The sequence below is a fragment of the Papio anubis genome, chromosome 12 (genome assembly GCF_008728515.1).
Source record: "Papio anubis isolate 15944 chromosome 12, Panubis1.0, whole genome shotgun sequence".
NCBI classification, from domain to species: domain Eukaryota; kingdom Metazoa; phylum Chordata; class Mammalia; order Primates; family Cercopithecidae; genus Papio; species Papio anubis.
The window spans coordinates 111,056,914-111,073,421 of NC_044987.1; the positions used below are offsets into that span (position 1 = coordinate 111,056,914).

Sequence of the window (16,508 nt, forward strand, 5' to 3'; positions counted from 1 at the left end):
AAACAAACCTGGAAGTCCGTTCTGTCAGACTCCAAACCCCATGCTCCTCCCCTATTCTACTACTCTGCTCTACAAAGGACCCAAAATGATGGTGACAGAAAAGGAATTATTCATGCTGCAAGGCCACCAAGTAGGAACTGTTTTTTATAAATACACTTTTATAGAAGTCAGCTATGCTTACCTGTTGCCTACGGCTGCTTTCAGGCTACGATGGCAAAGTTGAACAGTTAGTGGTAACTGAGACCACATTGCCTGCAAAGCTGAAAGCCTTTACTACCTGGCCTTTACAGAAAGCTTGCTGGCCCCTGCTCTAATGTCATCTTTCTTTGCCCATTGCCCTTACCTGGGTGCTAGCGCTGGGCCTCAAGGCTGTTGTGCCCCCACTCGTGTCTTGGACTTCAATGCGGCTGGAGAGGACCCCGAAACACTGGGACACTTCCTGGTAGCAGATCTTCCTGCAGAACAAGTATGGAACAACAGGGTCACTTACAAAGTCAGAAGCGCCCTACACCAACTCCCACATCCCACTCTCCCACCCCAGGCCTCACCTTGGAGACTCATAGAGGGGAACTGTGCGAATGTGCAGCTTCTGGATCTCATCGATGGTGCCAATGGTGAGGGTGCTATTGTTGGCCAGTGCCAGGCTGGAAAGAAGGGTCTGGGTTTAGACTGAGGAGACTCAAGGAAGGCAAAGATTCTATGAGGCAACTCCACAGAGGAAGAAAAACAAGGCAGGGGCCAGACGCGGTGGTTCACGCCTATAATCCCAGCACTTTGGGAGGCCAAGACGGGCGGATCACGAGGTCAGGAGATTGAGACCATCCTGGCTAACACGGTGAAACCCCGTTTCTACTAAAAAAATACAAAAATTAGCCGGGCGCGGTGGCGGGCGCGTGTAGTCCCAGCTACCCGGGAGGCTGAGGCAGGAGAATGGCGTGAACCTGGGAGGCGGAGCTTGTAGTGAGTGGAGGTCACGCCACTGCACTCCAGCCTGGGCGACACAGCGAGACTCCGTCTCAAAAAAAAAAAAAAAAAAGAAAAACAAGGCAGGATTACACCAGCTTTGACTCCACACTAAACATCACCTGGAGAGACAGACAATTCTGATTCCTGGTCCCATCCACAAGATACTCTTATTTCATTGGTCTGGGTGAGCCTAGGCTGAGATTTTCAACAGCTTTCCATTTAATGATAATGTGCAGCCAGTTAAAAAAATCACCGCTCCAGGAAAGTGACTTTCAAACTACTGCCTGTGTCAGAGTCAGCTGGAGGGCTTGTCAAAACAGTCTGCTGGGTCCCCTCCCAGTTTCTGATTCTGTGAGTCAGGATGGGGCCTAAGCATCTGCATTTCTTTCTTTTCTTTCTTTCTTTTTTGAGAGAGAGTCTCAGCTCTGTTATCTAGGCTGGAGTGTAGCGGTGCAATCTAAGTAAGCTCACTGCAACCTCCACCTCCCATTTTTTTTTTTTTTTTGAGACAGAGTTTTGTTCTTGTCACCAGGCTGGAGTGCAATGGTGAGATCTCAGCTCACTGCAAACTCTGCCTCCTGGGTTCAAGCGATTCTCCTTGAACCTCCTGAGTAGCTGGGATTACAGATGCCTGCCACCACACCCAGCTAACTTCTGTATTTTTAGTAGAGATTTTTAGTAGAGATGGGGTTTTGCCATGTTGGCCAGACTGGTCTCGAGCTCCTGACCTCCAGTGATCCACCCACCGCAGCCTCCCAGAGCTGGGATTACAGGCATGAGCCACTGTGCCCAGCAACCTCCCAGTTTCAAGGGAATCTCCTGCCTCAGCATCCCAAGTAGCTGCGATTACAGGCACGTACCACCATACCTAATTTTTGTATTTTTAGTAGAGACAAGGTTTCAACATGTTGGCCAGGCTAGTCTCAAACTCCTGACTTCAAATGATCCTCCTGCCCCGGCCTCCCAAAGTGCCGGGATTACAGGCATGAGCCACCATGCCCAGCCAGAGAATCTGCATTTCTAACAAGTTCCCAAGTAGTGCTGTAGCTGCTGATTGGGGCCACCCTTTGAGAACTCCTGCTCTAGAGGGACACAAAATGATCTCTGAATTAGGGGTTATGAAACAATCATCTGAATCACCTGATAAGTTTTCTGAAAATACAGATTCCAGAGCTCAACCTCAGACCTACTGAATCAGACTCTGAGGAAGATTCCAAAAACTCTGCAGTTTTAAAAAACTTCCCAGGTGTTTCTAGTGGGTAGCCAGATTTGAGAACCTCTGCACTATACCTCCCATCTCAGTTACTTATGACTTTGACACCGGAAAAAGGCTTTGAGGTAAGGGTTTGAAGAAAACATCACGATCCCCTCAATCAATAGCTCTCATTACATAAGGAAAAAGAGATTCACCTGTCAGGATAGCCATCTGAATTGAGGGGACACATGTAGTTCACTTCCTTGAGGTTGACATTTGAGAAGACCAATTTGTGGTTGCTGCTATAGATGACAGTGGGGCGGTCAGAGCAAGCAAAGACGTTGGTAGTAGACAGAGAACGAAAAGTCCTCAATACGGTGGGCTGGGTGCCTAAAGTCACCTTCTTACGGTCACTCAACAGACCTACAGAGAGAATGACATCAGGAGAAAGGAAGAAAGAAAACAGGACAAATAGCTGGCCTGTGAAAGTTCAAAAGCAGAACCCTGGGACTAAGAATTCTGTGTAATTCTAAGACTCCATTTCTGAACGAGTCCCTCACTCAAAATACTACTCTCACCTGTCTCAATGTTGAGCCCAAAGTAGAAAAGCGCTCCATCTCCCAAGGCACAAAGGAGGTAGTGGCTACTCTCAAAGGTGGTCATCAGGATAGAGCGAGGAATGATCTCTGTGAGAAATGGGGACATTATGTTCTTGTTCCACATTTTGACTCTGTCCCAATCCAGGTCCCTAAATGACACATACCTCCACCCAGCATCTCCTTGTGCAGTAGTTCAAAAGAAGGCAACTTCAAGATACGAGCCGAGATGTCCGTCCAGAGGCCAATGGCACAAAGAGGGGACAGTCCATTGCTATCTCCTAATGGGGTGATGTCCAAGCAAGCCACTTCATGTTCCATCTCTGTGTGGCTGAACAAAGAAGAATATGGCAGAGGAAGGAATCCAAGGATCAAAGAAGTCCTAGAGAAAAGAGGAGGAAAGCAAGCAGATAGAAAAAAAACCACACACCTGATCTGCCGGAGCTCCTGAGGATGGATCTGCAGATAGTAGAGGGCCCTGCCCACAGCTACCACCACCTGGCTGCTGTTGCAGGAAGCCACACTGATGTTCTTGGCCTGAGGCTCCTTCCATTCACTGACCAGAGCTTTGGGTTCTTGAGAGACCAACCTCACCGACGCTGAAGTGATCTAGATAAAGAGCAGATGAGCAAATGTCTCCAAGCATCTGCCAGGGTCCACACAGGAGTGGAAAGGTGGTAAATACAGCCCTAATAAAGCCCTACGAATAAGCTACATGAGGCTTCTATTTCTTATTCCCCAAAGTCCTGCTAATGATTACAATAGACGTCATTTTTGGATGAACGCCTGAAGGAGGCCAGCTTAAAAGTAGCTTACAGCTTTCAAACCTACAGCCAGTGGGGAAAAGGACTATTTCATTCTAATTGAGGCTTACTTGGGTAATACAAACTGCATCCTGTGGGAAGATATGAATACAGTAAGACCCTGTGATCACCAGTTTTTTGGCCTATTTTTTTTTTTTTGAGACAGAGTCTTGCTGTGTCGCCCAGGCTGGAGTGCAGTGGCGCAATCTCAGCTCACCACAACCTCCGCCTCCCGGGTTCAAGCCGTTCTCCTGCCTCATGCCTTAGCCTTCCGAGTAGCTGGGATTACAGGCACATGCCACCACACCTGGCTAACTTTTGTATTTTGGGTAGAGACGGGGTTTCACCAGGTTGGCCAGGCTGATCCTGAACTCTTGACCTCATGATCCACCCACCTCGGCTTCACAAAGCGTTGGGATTACAAGCGTGAGCCACCATGTCTGGCTGTAACCACCAGTCTCAGCAGTTTTTCTTATCCCCCAAATCAGACCTCTAAAATATCTAAGTTCTTTACTGTGTATGAGCCAGTTAAATTATTTAAAGTTCCTTAATAAAGGTTACAAAATTGTATAGAAATATATTGTATAAATTTATCACTGAAATAAAACAGGAAGTAGGTTGGTGACACTGTTATCTATTCATTCATCTTACCTAGCATGATTGAGTTTATATTTAAGGATGAAAGCTCTTTAATAATAGATAGGTGAGCTGGTGCCAGTCTTCAGGCCAATAGTTAGATAACACTGACAAAGCAATGACTCAGTATCTGGGCACGTCCCACACTTGGTTTGCAAACTGACAGAATTTCCCTCCAGTTTTACCAATCTACCACTGCCAGGTGGCTAAAAGGAAAACCGGGTGGATAAAAAGAAGGAGACAGTTCATTAATCCTTAGGCACTCCAGTGCCCTACCCACCAATGGCAAGATGGACTCTGGCCACAGAGTCAAGAACAGCTCAGAAGGTTAGGAGAGAGTGCAAAAAGCTAAAGGATGTCAGGGTCACTCCAAACTTCAAACAATTGCTGAGGGGTGGAAGGGTGTCAGAAATGAAGTTCTCGTGGATAACAAATGCCAGAAGGCTATCTGTCCCCATATCGCAGATAGATTGAAAGTAAGGATCAGAATAGGGTAAGTTTCGGTTACAATTAACATGTGGAAAGAGTCATATTGGATGGTAGCATCATGATAAATTTTTTCTTTTTTTGTGCTTTTTGGTATTTTCCAATTTTTTAAATAAGGATATATCACTATTTTAACAAAGGGAAAAAATTTGAGTGTCTCGGAAAATAAAATTAGCACTAAAACAGGATCCGAAACTATATTTTTATATTTATGTATACAACGATCCAAGTCTATAAAAGAAATTGTAAATACACATACATTTGCAGAAAAAAATAAAGCTAAAAGGAGCAACTCTAAGGTTAAGAGCTGTGATCTCTGAGTAGTGGGTTATCTATAATTTTTTTCCCCTAGAATTTTTACATTGTTTTTGGAGCCATAAAAATTGGTTGTTTTAAAATCCAGTGGTGCTCTGTACTGCACTCTAGGTCAATTCAAGTACATGGTAACACCTGCCCCTTTCTCAGTTATCACCTGGATAAGCTGCTGATGAGCCACGTTGCCACAGAAGAAAGTCTGCTGATCATCCACGAAACCCATCAGTTCGGTTTCTTCTACCTCCTCTCCATTTAACATGAGAACTCTGCAGCAGAATGGAGGGCCTGGGTCAGCCTGGGACCAGCTTCCCCACCTCACAACCTTCTCACCAGCACCAACAGCTGGGACTAGACCCATCCTTACCTTGTCTGGCCCACAAAAGAGAGCACCAAAGTGTCATCAGTCTCACGATTAGGGTCAGACCGCAGTGGCCATAATCCTGGAACAAGGACCAAGGATTCAGATGCATAGGACAGACCAACACTTAGCGTGCATATCTACAGACAGGGCAGCCCAGGGGCAGTGGCTCATGCCTGTAATCTCAACACCTGAGAAGGCTGAGGCAGGAGAACTGCTTGGGACCAGGAGTTCTAGACCAGCCTGGGCAAAATGGAGAGACAGACCTTGTCTCTGCCAAAAATACAAAAGAACTTGCTAGGTGCGGTGGCACAAAACTGTAGTTCCAGCTACATGGGAGGCTGAGGTCGGGGGATTGCTTAAGACTAGGAGACAGAGGCTGCAGCTATGATCATGTCATTGCACTCCAGCGTGGGTGACACAGCAAGATGCTGCCTCAAAAAAAAAAAAAAAAAAGGTATACATATGGATAGGGCAGCCTGACACCACTGGAAGGGCTGGAACTTGGAGCCCTGAGCTGAAACCCCCTCTCGCTCCTTCTTGGTTTTAAGGCTCTAAAAAGTTAGTGGTTTTTTTTTTTTGGCCTTTTTTTGTGTGTGTGAGAGTCTCGCTGTCGTCCAGGCTGAAGTGCAGTGGCCCGATCTCAGCTCACTGCAAGCTCTGCCTCCCAGGTTCATGCCATTCTCCTGCCTCAGTCTCCCAAGTAGCTGGGACCACAGGTGCCCACCATCATGCCCAGCTAATTTTTTGTATTTTTAGTAGAGACAGGGTTTGGCTGTGTTAGCCAGGATGGTCTCAATCTCCTGACCTCGTGATTTGCCCTCCTCGGTCTCCCAAAGTGCTAGGATTACAGGCGTGAGCCACCGCGCCCCGCCAAAAGTTAGATAGTTTTAAAGCTGTTTTGAGCCTGTTTTAAATTTGGGATTGGATTATATACATTTCCATTACCCAAAGTCTAAATTTATTTATTTATTTATTTTTTTTTTTTGAGACAGAGTCTTGCTCTGTCACCCAGGTGGGGGTGCAGTGGCACGATCTCGGCTCACTACAACCTCTGCCTCTGGGTTCAAGCAATTCTCCTGCCTCAGCCTCCTGAGTAGCTGGGACTACAGGTGTGCATTACCACGCCCGGCTAATTTTTTCTATTTTTAGTAAAGACAGGGTTTCACCGTGTTAGCCAGGATGGTCTCAATCTCCTGACCTCATGATCAGCCAGCTCAGTCTCCCAAAGTACTAGGATTACAGGTATGAGCCACTGCACCCGGCCTAAATATATTTTTTAAAAGTACACAGAAAAGTCTCATTTCCATGCCTCCCTCCAACCCATTCCCCAAACAAGTAATCAATAAAGGCATCTTGTTTAGCTTTCTGGTAAAGAGATGGGGTGTGGGGGGATCTTACTATGTTGCCCCAGTCTGGCCTCCATCTCCTGGGCTCAAGTGATCCTCCCACCTCAGCCTCCTGAATAGAGAGGACTACAGGCCCACCACTCAACACCAAGCTTAATTTTTTTTTTAATTTAAGGAAATAGAGTATTACAAGCAAATACAAATATAATATAGTTTATCAAGCACTATTCTGCACCTTGTTCTTTCGTTTAACAATATATGCTTAAAGCCCTTATCGGAACACAGTATTTAATTGTGTAAATCATTTATCTATACAATTATTATTAAATCATGCAGATTAACAAATTCCTTCTCATGACATTTACACAGTATTTTGCTATAACATACAATGCCACAAGAAATAAGCTTGTATTTTCATGTCACTTTACACATATGAAGGTCAGGTAGAGGCTCAGAACTGGGACTACTAAGTAAACTGCTAAATGCTGTTTTTGATATTGCCCAATTCCCGTCTATAGAGGATGCACAAGCACGTTTATTTTCTCATGCCTGACCAACATCACGTATGGCCAAACTTCTGGATTTTGGTCAACTAGTAGAGTTGTTTGGTGTTAATGTGCATTTCTCAGGACTGTTGCCTGTCCATTCATGTCCTTTGCTAGTTTGGGGACAGAAAATTTAGTGATCTTCCTATAAATTTCTTATAAATTAGGAAGACTGGGCCTTTTGTCTATAAGATGAACTACAGAATATTTTTATCCAGTTTGTCATTTCTTCTGACTTAGCTAATAGTGTTCTGTTTTGCTTTTGCTATGAAGTGTTTTATCTTTATATAGTTGAATTTATCAATCTTTCTTTCTGGCTTCTGTACTTTGAGTCTTAGTTATGGCTTCGTTTTTTTACATTAAGTTTTTCATCCATTTAGATTCTAGCCAAGTGTACATTTGGCAGGCAGTAGGAACCCAAACTTGTCTTTTCCCAAATGACTATCAGTTATCCCAAAAACACCATTTATTAAGTCTCAACTTTAAGCTAGGCTCAGTGGCTCACGCCTGTCATTACAGCACTTTACAAGGCCAAGGCAGGAGGATCGCTTGAGCCCAGGAGTTTGAGATCAGCCTGGGCAACATAGGGAGACCCTGTCTCTACCAAAAAAATAAAATTAGCCAGGCATGGTGGCACATGGTTGCAGTCCCAGCTACTGGGAGGCTGAGACAGGGAAGATCACTTGAGCCCAGGAGACTGAGGCTATAGTAAGCCATGATCATGCCACTGTACTCCAGCCTGGGTGACAGAGTGAGACCCTATCTCAAAAAATGAATAAAAATAAAAATAAAAATTTTAAAAGTCCCAACTTTACTCACTGAACTGAGAAGCCACCACTATCATACACTGAATTTCCACGTGTAATTGTCATTTCCGGACTTCTGAATCTGCCCATTAGACTCTGCCTATTCATCAGCAATACAACACTTCTAATTATAGAGGCTTAACAGTACGTTTCAGTATCTGGTAGGGTTAACCTGTCTCACTGTTTTTTTTTTTTTTTGAGAGAGTCTCGCTCTGTCACCCAGGCTGGAGTGCAGTGGCGAGATCTCGGCTCACTGCAAGCTCCACCTCCCGGGTTCATGCCATTCTCCAGCCTCAGCCTCCCAAGTAGCTGGGACTACAGGCGCCCGCCACCACGCCCGGCTAATTTTTTGTATTTTTAGTAGAGATGGGGTTTCACCATGTTTGCCAGGATGGTCTCGATCTCCTGACCTCATGATCTGCCCGCCTCGGCCTCCCAAAGTGCTGGGATTACAGGCGTGAGCCACCACGCCCAGCCTCACTGCTTTTTTTTTTTTTGAGATGGAGTCTCACTCTGTCGCCAGGCTGGAGTGCAATCGCGCAATCTCGGCTCACTGCAACCTCCGCCTCCCGAGTTCAAATGATTCCCCTGCCTCAGCCTCCCGAGTAGCTGGGACTACAGGCACGCGCCACCAACCCCAGCTAATTTTTTGTATTTTAGTAGAGACGGGGTTTCATCATGTTGGCCAGGATGGTCTCGATCTCCTGACCTCGTAATCTGCCCGCCTCGGCCTCCCAAAGTACTGGGATTACAGGCGTGAGGCATCACGCCCTGCCTCTCACTGCTCTTTTTAAAGTTTTCCTGGTTATGCCTGCTTCTTCCTTTTTCCATTCGGACTTGTCTAAGTCAAGGAAAAAATGTATACATATTGAGGTACATTATATACAAAGAGAGAACAACTTTATATTGATTTGTAGACCTTGGTGTGTCTTTTTCATTTGATCAACTTGTTCTTTTCATCCTTTAGGAGTATTTTTAAGTTTTCCTTGTATAGGTTTTGCACAATTTTGTTAAATGTACTCCTTGGTACTTTATCATTTTCTTGTTATTGTAAATTGCCCCCTTTCCTCTACTATACTTCCTAATTGTGTTTACATGAAAGCTATTAATTTTAGTACATTACTTTTATATCCTGCTACCTCAGTGAATTTTTATTGTCTATAGTAGTTTTTTAGTTGATTATCTTGGGTTTATAGTTACATGATCTCTTCCTTTGCAATTTCATATACTTCTATTTCCTTTTTTTTTTTTTTTTTTTTTTTGAGATGGAGTCTCATTATGTGGCCCAGGCTGTAGTGCAGTGGCACAGTCTCAGCTCACTGCTACCTCTGTCTCCCAGGTTCAAGTGCCTCTCCTGTCTCAGCCTCCCGAGTAGCTGGGATTACAGGCACCCACACCATGCCTGGCTAATTTTTTGTATTTTTAGTAGAGACAGGGTTTCACCATGTTGGCCAGGCTGGTCTCGAACTCCTGAAATCAAGTGATCCACCTGCCTCAGCCTCCCAAACTGCTGGCATTACAGGCATCAGGCAACATGTCTGGCCATACTTCTATTTCTTTATTCACCTTTTCCCATACTTTTTTTTTTTTCATATTCTGAATTACTCCTTTTTTAAAATTGAGATGGGATCCTGCTACGTTGCCCAGGCTGGTCTCAAACTCCTGGACTCAAGCGATCCTCCTGCCTCAGCCTCCCAAGTGGCTGGGACTACAGACACACGCCACTGCACCTGCCTTCAGAATTACTCTTTTAAAGATGTGCCTCCTATATACAACTTTAAGGTGGTTTTGTTTCATGATTTGATCTAATTATGTTGTCCTCTAACAGGACATTTACATTTACTGACATGACAGCTATGTTCCATATCAATTCTGTCATATTGTTTTAGGTTACGCTTATACATTGTAAATGTCTTTCACTGTGTAGCCTTTTTTTTTTTTTTTTTGGTGAGACAAGATCTCACTGTCGCCCAAGCTAGAGTGCAGTGGCACAATCATGGCTCTCTACAGCCTCAAGGCTACAACCACCTAGGCTAGAACCAAGTAGCTGGAACCACAGGCATGCACCATCACCCCTGGCTAATTTTTTATTTTTTTATAGAGATGAGGTCTACATTGCTTAGGCTGGTCTCAAACTCTTGGGCTTAAGCAATCCTTCCACCTTGGCCTCCCAAAGTGCTGTAATGACAGGCATGAGCCACGCCACCTTGCCTAGCCTCTGATCTTTTTTTAATTAAAATTCTCCTGGAATTTAGGAAGATTTATATTTTTTATCTAGAAGTTACATTTATACATATATCTTCATAAAATATCCTGTCTCTTTCTTTATGAATTCTACCAGTTCCCTCATAAAAACATTAAATTTAATTTATAATCTTTTAATCCCCTGTCCTCTATTCTACTACCAATTTTGATTAGGAGTATTTTTTTTTTAAGTTTACTTTTATACTTTCAGATATGTTTAAGCTTCTGATCTGTTGTTATGACCTTCACTCTTCTTTGATTTGCTTTCCTCTGGCTCTCACCAAAACACCTTCACAACATATAACAAGGCCAAAGTCCCTCATATAAGATCTGCATCCTGTGTTCACCAAAAAAGCTACCTTTGATGCCTGGTAAGTCAATGCTGGCATGCTCGTGGATTCCAATTCCATTCCGGATGATCCGCAAGGAACCTTCCTTGAAAGCCCCAGAGCAAGTGACCAGCTGCAAGCAGAGAAAATATTTCTAAAGAACCCCCTCAAGATACTGGGCCAGTCATACTGATGCCCAGAAAGCAAACACGGTATACCTAAATCCAAGAACCTTTATTGTGGGGCTGGTTTGAGAATGCAGACTTGGCAGAGGTTGATTTCCAAAGTTTTTCAAATTTACGGAGCAGACAGGACATCCTAGTGCAGGAAGCAAAAAGCTTCCACCACTGCTCCTAGCAAGCTTGCTTAGATCCCTGGGACCTAGTTTACTAGAATGAGCAAAGGATCTGGAGTTATATACACCTGCCACTTACTAAGTTAGGTGACTTTGGAAAAAGTTACTTAATCTTTCTCAGCACTAATTTTCCTCACTTCTGAGATGGCCAAAAATCCCTATCTAGGGTACCTGTATAATTAGAGATAATATATATAAAGTGCCTGGCAGACCAAGATAGGCACTCAATAAACAGTAGTTATCCTTATATCATTCGGATTCATGAGGGGGCTCTTAAAAGTATTTTCAGTGCACCCTCCCCATTCTAGATAAGTATAGCTAGGAGGACACAGTTTGAGTGGGCAAATACCAACTATCCACTTTCAGAATGGCCCTTACCTGCCCCTGCCCCTGCCTCTCCAGGTCCACCACGCACATATCCACAATGGGTCCTAAGTTAGTAAATGTTTCCATGGCCACTACATAGGAGCCTTGTTCATTACTGTCAACGTTGAGCTAAGAAGAAAGAACAATGTTATGTTAGTCCTAGAACACCCTAACAGACCTACCCAAAAGAGATGGTTATTGTCCAAAAGAAACTCTCAATAACTAGTTTCTAGATCTGCCATTCTCGTGTTCCAAGGGATGATTCCAGAAGGGGACTGTTGACTAAGGAATATGGTTGTCTTACAGGTGACCCATTAATCAGCCAAGGATGGCTGACCTAGAGTCCATGGATGGATTTCAGAGAAGAAGTGAATGTTTGAAAATTAATGTAAAATGTTTGCATGCATTTTCCTGCAGAGAAGGTCCGAAGTTTTCATATTCTAGAAGTCCATTACATTAAACTATAACCTGTTTGAAGGTAGGAGCTGGGTCTTACTCGTCAATATATCCACAGCACCTAGCACCTTGTCCGGCAAATTTGCTGAATGAACCACAAAGACAAAGAGCTAGTCAGAGGTAGGATGTTAAATTAACCAAGTAGAAAGCTGGACAGTAGGGATGTGGATAAAATGGAGAGATTCTGAGAGGCACCAAACATAGGAGAAATTTGATGAAGAAACAGTGAGGACAGCGAAAAAGAAACCAGAAACAAGTGTCTTCTCACCTTCACAAGCTGGGAGTCACCCAGGCGAGACCCGACAAACACAACACCATTATCAAGGTATGTCAAGCACTCAGCAATAGAGGTCTGGAAGAAAGTAAGCAACGTGAAAGAAATGAGAATGGACTCCACATGGGATCCAGATACTACCCACATCTCAGACATCTGCTAAGAAAACTCGCAACTGCAGCCATAATTCAGGACACTTCTGTTTCAAATTCCCAGGTCACACTAAGCAAACATTTCTAAATCTCTGAAGTTTGTGATTCTTCATCTGTTGCATCCCTACACTCAGAAAAATCTATCATTTGTCTTGCATATTTCTGCTCCAAAAGATACTTCCTTTTTTTTTTTGAGACAGAGTCTCACTCCATTAGCCAGGCTGGAGTGCAGTTGCGCTATCTTGCTCACTGCAAGCTCCGCCTTCCGGGTTCGTGCCATTCTCCTGCCTCAGCCTCCCGAGTAGCTGGGACTACAAGTGCCCGCCACCATGCCTGGCTAATTTTTTAATTTTTGTATTTTTTTAGTAGAGACGGGGTTTCACCGTGTTAGCCAGGATGGTCTCGATCTCCTGACCTCGTGATCCGCCCACCTCGGCCTCCCAAAGTGCTGGGATTACAGGCGCGAGCTACCGTGCCCGGCTCTAAGTATTAATATTAAACTTTTTGGGAACCTCCTCCCAGAACTGAAATCAGCAATTTTTTTTTTTGAGACAGGGTCCCGCTGTCACCCAGGCTGGAGTGCAGTGGTACAATCCTGGCTCACTGACTGCAACCTTGACCTCCCCAGGCTAAGGTAATCCTCCCACCTCAGCCTCCCAAGTAGATGGGAATACAGGCACACACCACCATACCCAGCTAATTTCTGTACTTTTTGTAGAGATGGCGTTTTGCCATATTGACCAGGCTAATCTCGAACTCCTGGGGCTCACACAATCACCCTGACTCGGCCTCCCAAAGTGCTGGGATCACAGGTGTGAGCCACCAAAACCAGCTAGATTGATATTTAATTCCAGATTATATCCTTTTGTTTCCCTTTCTTTTCCTTTTCTCACGGGCAGCTTGGGTAGATTCTCACAGGATCCTGTGAGATTCTCCAATACCTAACTCATTCAATAGTCAACTTCCACAGCAAGAACAACAGTTTGTTGTTAGGTGTTAAGTAATATAATTCCCAGAGTTGAGGTGTGGGACCACACACTTGGGATCTTTAGGAACCTAAGAGAATATTGTAGAGCAACAGGGAGAACAAGTTCTACCTCTCCAAGGAGTTCTACACGGAGATCCTTGAGCGTGACGGTACCATCCATCTGTTCCTCCTTCTCCAAAAGCAGCATGAAGAGCCGGCCTTCCATGTCTCCCAGCAGGTATCTTGAGCCATTAGGGTCCACTCGATTGTGGCACACAATCGTGCTTTGCTGCCAATGGGGAGGAAACAGTCATTAGAGATTCAGCATCTTCCACACCAGAAAACAAACCCTACTGGACCACTCCCTTCACCAAACCCAGCCATTTTACCGGCAGACAAATCGCTCAGATAACATTACATGAAAATGAGGATAGATCCTATTCCCCATTAATACAAAATGGGGAGCTTTTTTATTTTGAAGATAATTTTCTGAGGAGCTCCATCAATATATCTTATATGTTTACTGATATGTCGTCATTCTGCAGGAAAATAGAAATACACAGAATAGGAAGCTGCTGCCAAAATTCACTGAACTATGCATGCTATTACAAATGTAGTTATTTATTCTTAATACCACTAATTACCTCTACCACTGTGGCAATGCTACCACAGATTTTGTTCTTTTTTAGAGACAGGGTCTCGCTATGTCACCCAGGCTAAAGTACAGTGGCTATTCACAGGCATGATTACGGTGCACTGCAGCCTAACTCCTGGACTCAAGCCATCCGCTCAAGTGGCTAGGACTGCAGGCACTTGCCACTGTAGCCAGCTAGATTTTGTTCTTTTTTCTCAAAAAGTAAGTAAAATGAAACTTTTAAGGCTTAACTTTTACAACTTGATATTCTAAGTCCGTGAAATTTTTGACTTTTTTAGCCTTTATAATTTATCAATATATTACTTTATATGATTTGAGCCCTGAAAACATTACATGCAACAGAAATTGCCAAAATTGTGGCCAGGCACAGTGGCTCATGCCTGTAATCCCGGCACTTTGGGAGGCCGAGGCGGTGGATCACCTGCGGTCGGGAGTTTGAGACCAGCCTGACCAACATGGAGAAACCCCATCTCTACTAAAAATACAAAATTAGCCAGGCGTGGTGGCACATGCCTGTAATCCCAGGTACTAGGGAGGCTGAGGCAGGAGAATCGCTTGAACCTGGGAGGCAGAGGTTGCGGTGAGCTGAGATCGTGCTATTGCACTCCAGCCTGGGCAACAAGAGCAAAACTCCATCTCAAAAAAAAAAAGGAAGGAATTGCCAAAATTTTCCCTTCTTAAAGTTGCCCCATGTGGTAGTTCATGCCTGTAATTCTAGTTACTCGAGAGGCTGAGACAAGAGGATCACTTGAGCCCAGGAGTTCAAGGCTACAGTGAGCTACAATCATGTCACTGCATTCTAGCTCTCCAGCCTGAGCGACAGAGTAAGACCCTGTCTCTTTGACAAAAAAAAGGTGCCCCAGTCAATGAAAAGGGGAAGCCTGTTTTGATTATCATTTATCTAAGCTAGCAACCAAGCTCTCTGTAAGCAAATCCAGGCTAATCTCTTTCCCTGTTCCCAAAGGCCAACGCAATATCTTGTATAAACAGAAAATCGTGTAACAGGCATCTGTGAATCTCCTTTTGACACACGAGAGAAAGGGAGGAGCAAGGTGAGGACAAGGAAAGAAAAGATGAAAGGAAAAAAAGGTAGAGGACTGCTGCTCACCTTGATGATAGGAGGGGCAATAGCCAGGTATTTGTCACCATTGTGATAAGTGATTGACTCCTGTCCAATGATGATGGCCCCCCCAAAGGGCTCTGGGACTGCAGGAAAGACAGCAAAATTAGAATGCTCAGCACTCTGGGTCTGCCAAGCCAGGACTGGCAAGAGCACAGGTCTAGTTAGCCCCAAGACAAACTTTAAGATCATCATTATTTTAAAAAGGACATCAAAACCCAGGGAACATGATAGCCTTTACGAGATTCTTAGAATTTGTTGACTGGCCATTATCTAATCCCGGTAATATTTTTACTGCCACTCTTCTGGTATTTGACTATTCCTATGGGTGGGAAGTCTTCTCCATGTTCTTTCCCATGCATTCTCCCCCATTTTTCTTCTCAACTTCTAATCCTTTCCAAGTAAAAGCTTTTACTTTTTTTTTCCTGGTCTCTATTCTTGTTCCTTAGCTTAACTTCCCCCCATTATCAGGGCCACCATTTAGAAGAGCCAGTCTTCTCTTAAGAGTTTTAAAACTTCCCTACTGAGTGAGACAAACATAATGTAAGGGCAGAGTTAGGACAAGGAGTGAAGAGGCCTGGATTCTAGCCCAGGCTAGATCATGGACAGACATGGGCAGGTCCCTCTGGCCATGTTTCCTCATCTATGAGGTAAAGAAATCAGATAAGCTCTATTGCTCCCTTTTGGTTTTTTGTTTTTTGTTTTTTAAAGAGATGGGGTCTCATTATGCTGCCCAGGCTAAACTCAAACTCCTAAGCTCAAATGAGCCTCCCAACTCAGCCTCTTGAGTAGCTGGGACTATAGATCCTGGCTTCCTTTCAATTTTAAATGTTATGCCCAGCAATACAATAATGAGACTCATTTCCATACGCCACTGTGCAAATCAATCTCAGTGTTTTACAGTCAATCCCTCCACCCAAGTAAAAGAGAAGTTATACTTTTGGGGGGAGGAATGAAAAACAGAAAATCTCAAAGACAGAAAAAAACAAAGCACAATTTAGAGAAAGCAGACATAAAGGTGTGGTAAACAATGCACACCTTCAATAATACTGAGCGCCAAAACGAAGGGCAGAGAAGGTGAGAGAGGGAACAAGAACAGGGAACTAGCCTAGACCCAGGTGGAGGTATATTTCCTAAACCCCCAACCAACCTGCAATCACCATGGAAGCTTCAGCTTCGACATTTTCCTGTTTCCAAGGGCCCTTATTGAATTCCTTCTCTCGGAGAGACACCTCATAGGTTTTTACATGCCGCCCCTGAGGGTCCTGGGTGGGGGAAAGGTGAAATGGTTAGCCCTTAGGAAGGGTAAGCCTTGGGCTAAAGAGAGGTGCTGAAAGGGACAAGCTACCACCACCCAGCATCTGACAGTCCCGTCCCGTCAGCCCTCCCACCTTCATCCATCAGTACACTGACAATCACCAGCTGAGTCTGGGATTAATTCCTAGGTAGACTGCAGCATCTGAGATCTACCATTCCTAACAATTCAACCAACCAAGAAAGGTTTAAAGAATTAGAAAAATGAACTTGTCACACTG

At 44.3% G+C, this 16,508-nt stretch overlaps 1 protein-coding gene across 1 annotated transcript in view; it reads right to left on the reverse strand.

Annotated features, from left to right (window-relative positions):
• DDB1 (damage specific DNA binding protein 1) overlaps window positions 1-16,508 on the reverse strand; it is a 34,638-nt gene that overhangs the window by 12,137 nt on the left and 5,993 nt on the right. The window contains exons 5-18 of the mRNA XM_003909737.3: window positions 16,124-16,238; window positions 14,962-15,059; window positions 13,329-13,487; window positions 12,074-12,157; window positions 11,362-11,478; window positions 10,659-10,761; window positions 5,362-5,437; window positions 5,155-5,263; window positions 3,188-3,366; window positions 2,925-3,088; window positions 2,740-2,847; window positions 2,377-2,584; window positions 549-644; window positions 344-455 (exon numbers count right to left, since the gene is read on the reverse strand). Of these exons, the coding sequence (XP_003909786.1) occupies window positions 344-455; window positions 549-644; window positions 2,377-2,584; window positions 2,740-2,847; window positions 2,925-3,088; window positions 3,188-3,366; window positions 5,155-5,263; window positions 5,362-5,437; window positions 10,659-10,761; window positions 11,362-11,478; window positions 12,074-12,157; window positions 13,329-13,487; window positions 14,962-15,059; window positions 16,124-16,238 (1,728 nt within the window). The remainder of the gene's footprint in view (window positions 1-343; window positions 456-548; window positions 645-2,376; window positions 2,585-2,739; window positions 2,848-2,924; window positions 3,089-3,187; window positions 3,367-5,154; window positions 5,264-5,361; window positions 5,438-10,658; window positions 10,762-11,361; window positions 11,479-12,073; window positions 12,158-13,328; window positions 13,488-14,961; window positions 15,060-16,123; window positions 16,239-16,508) is intronic.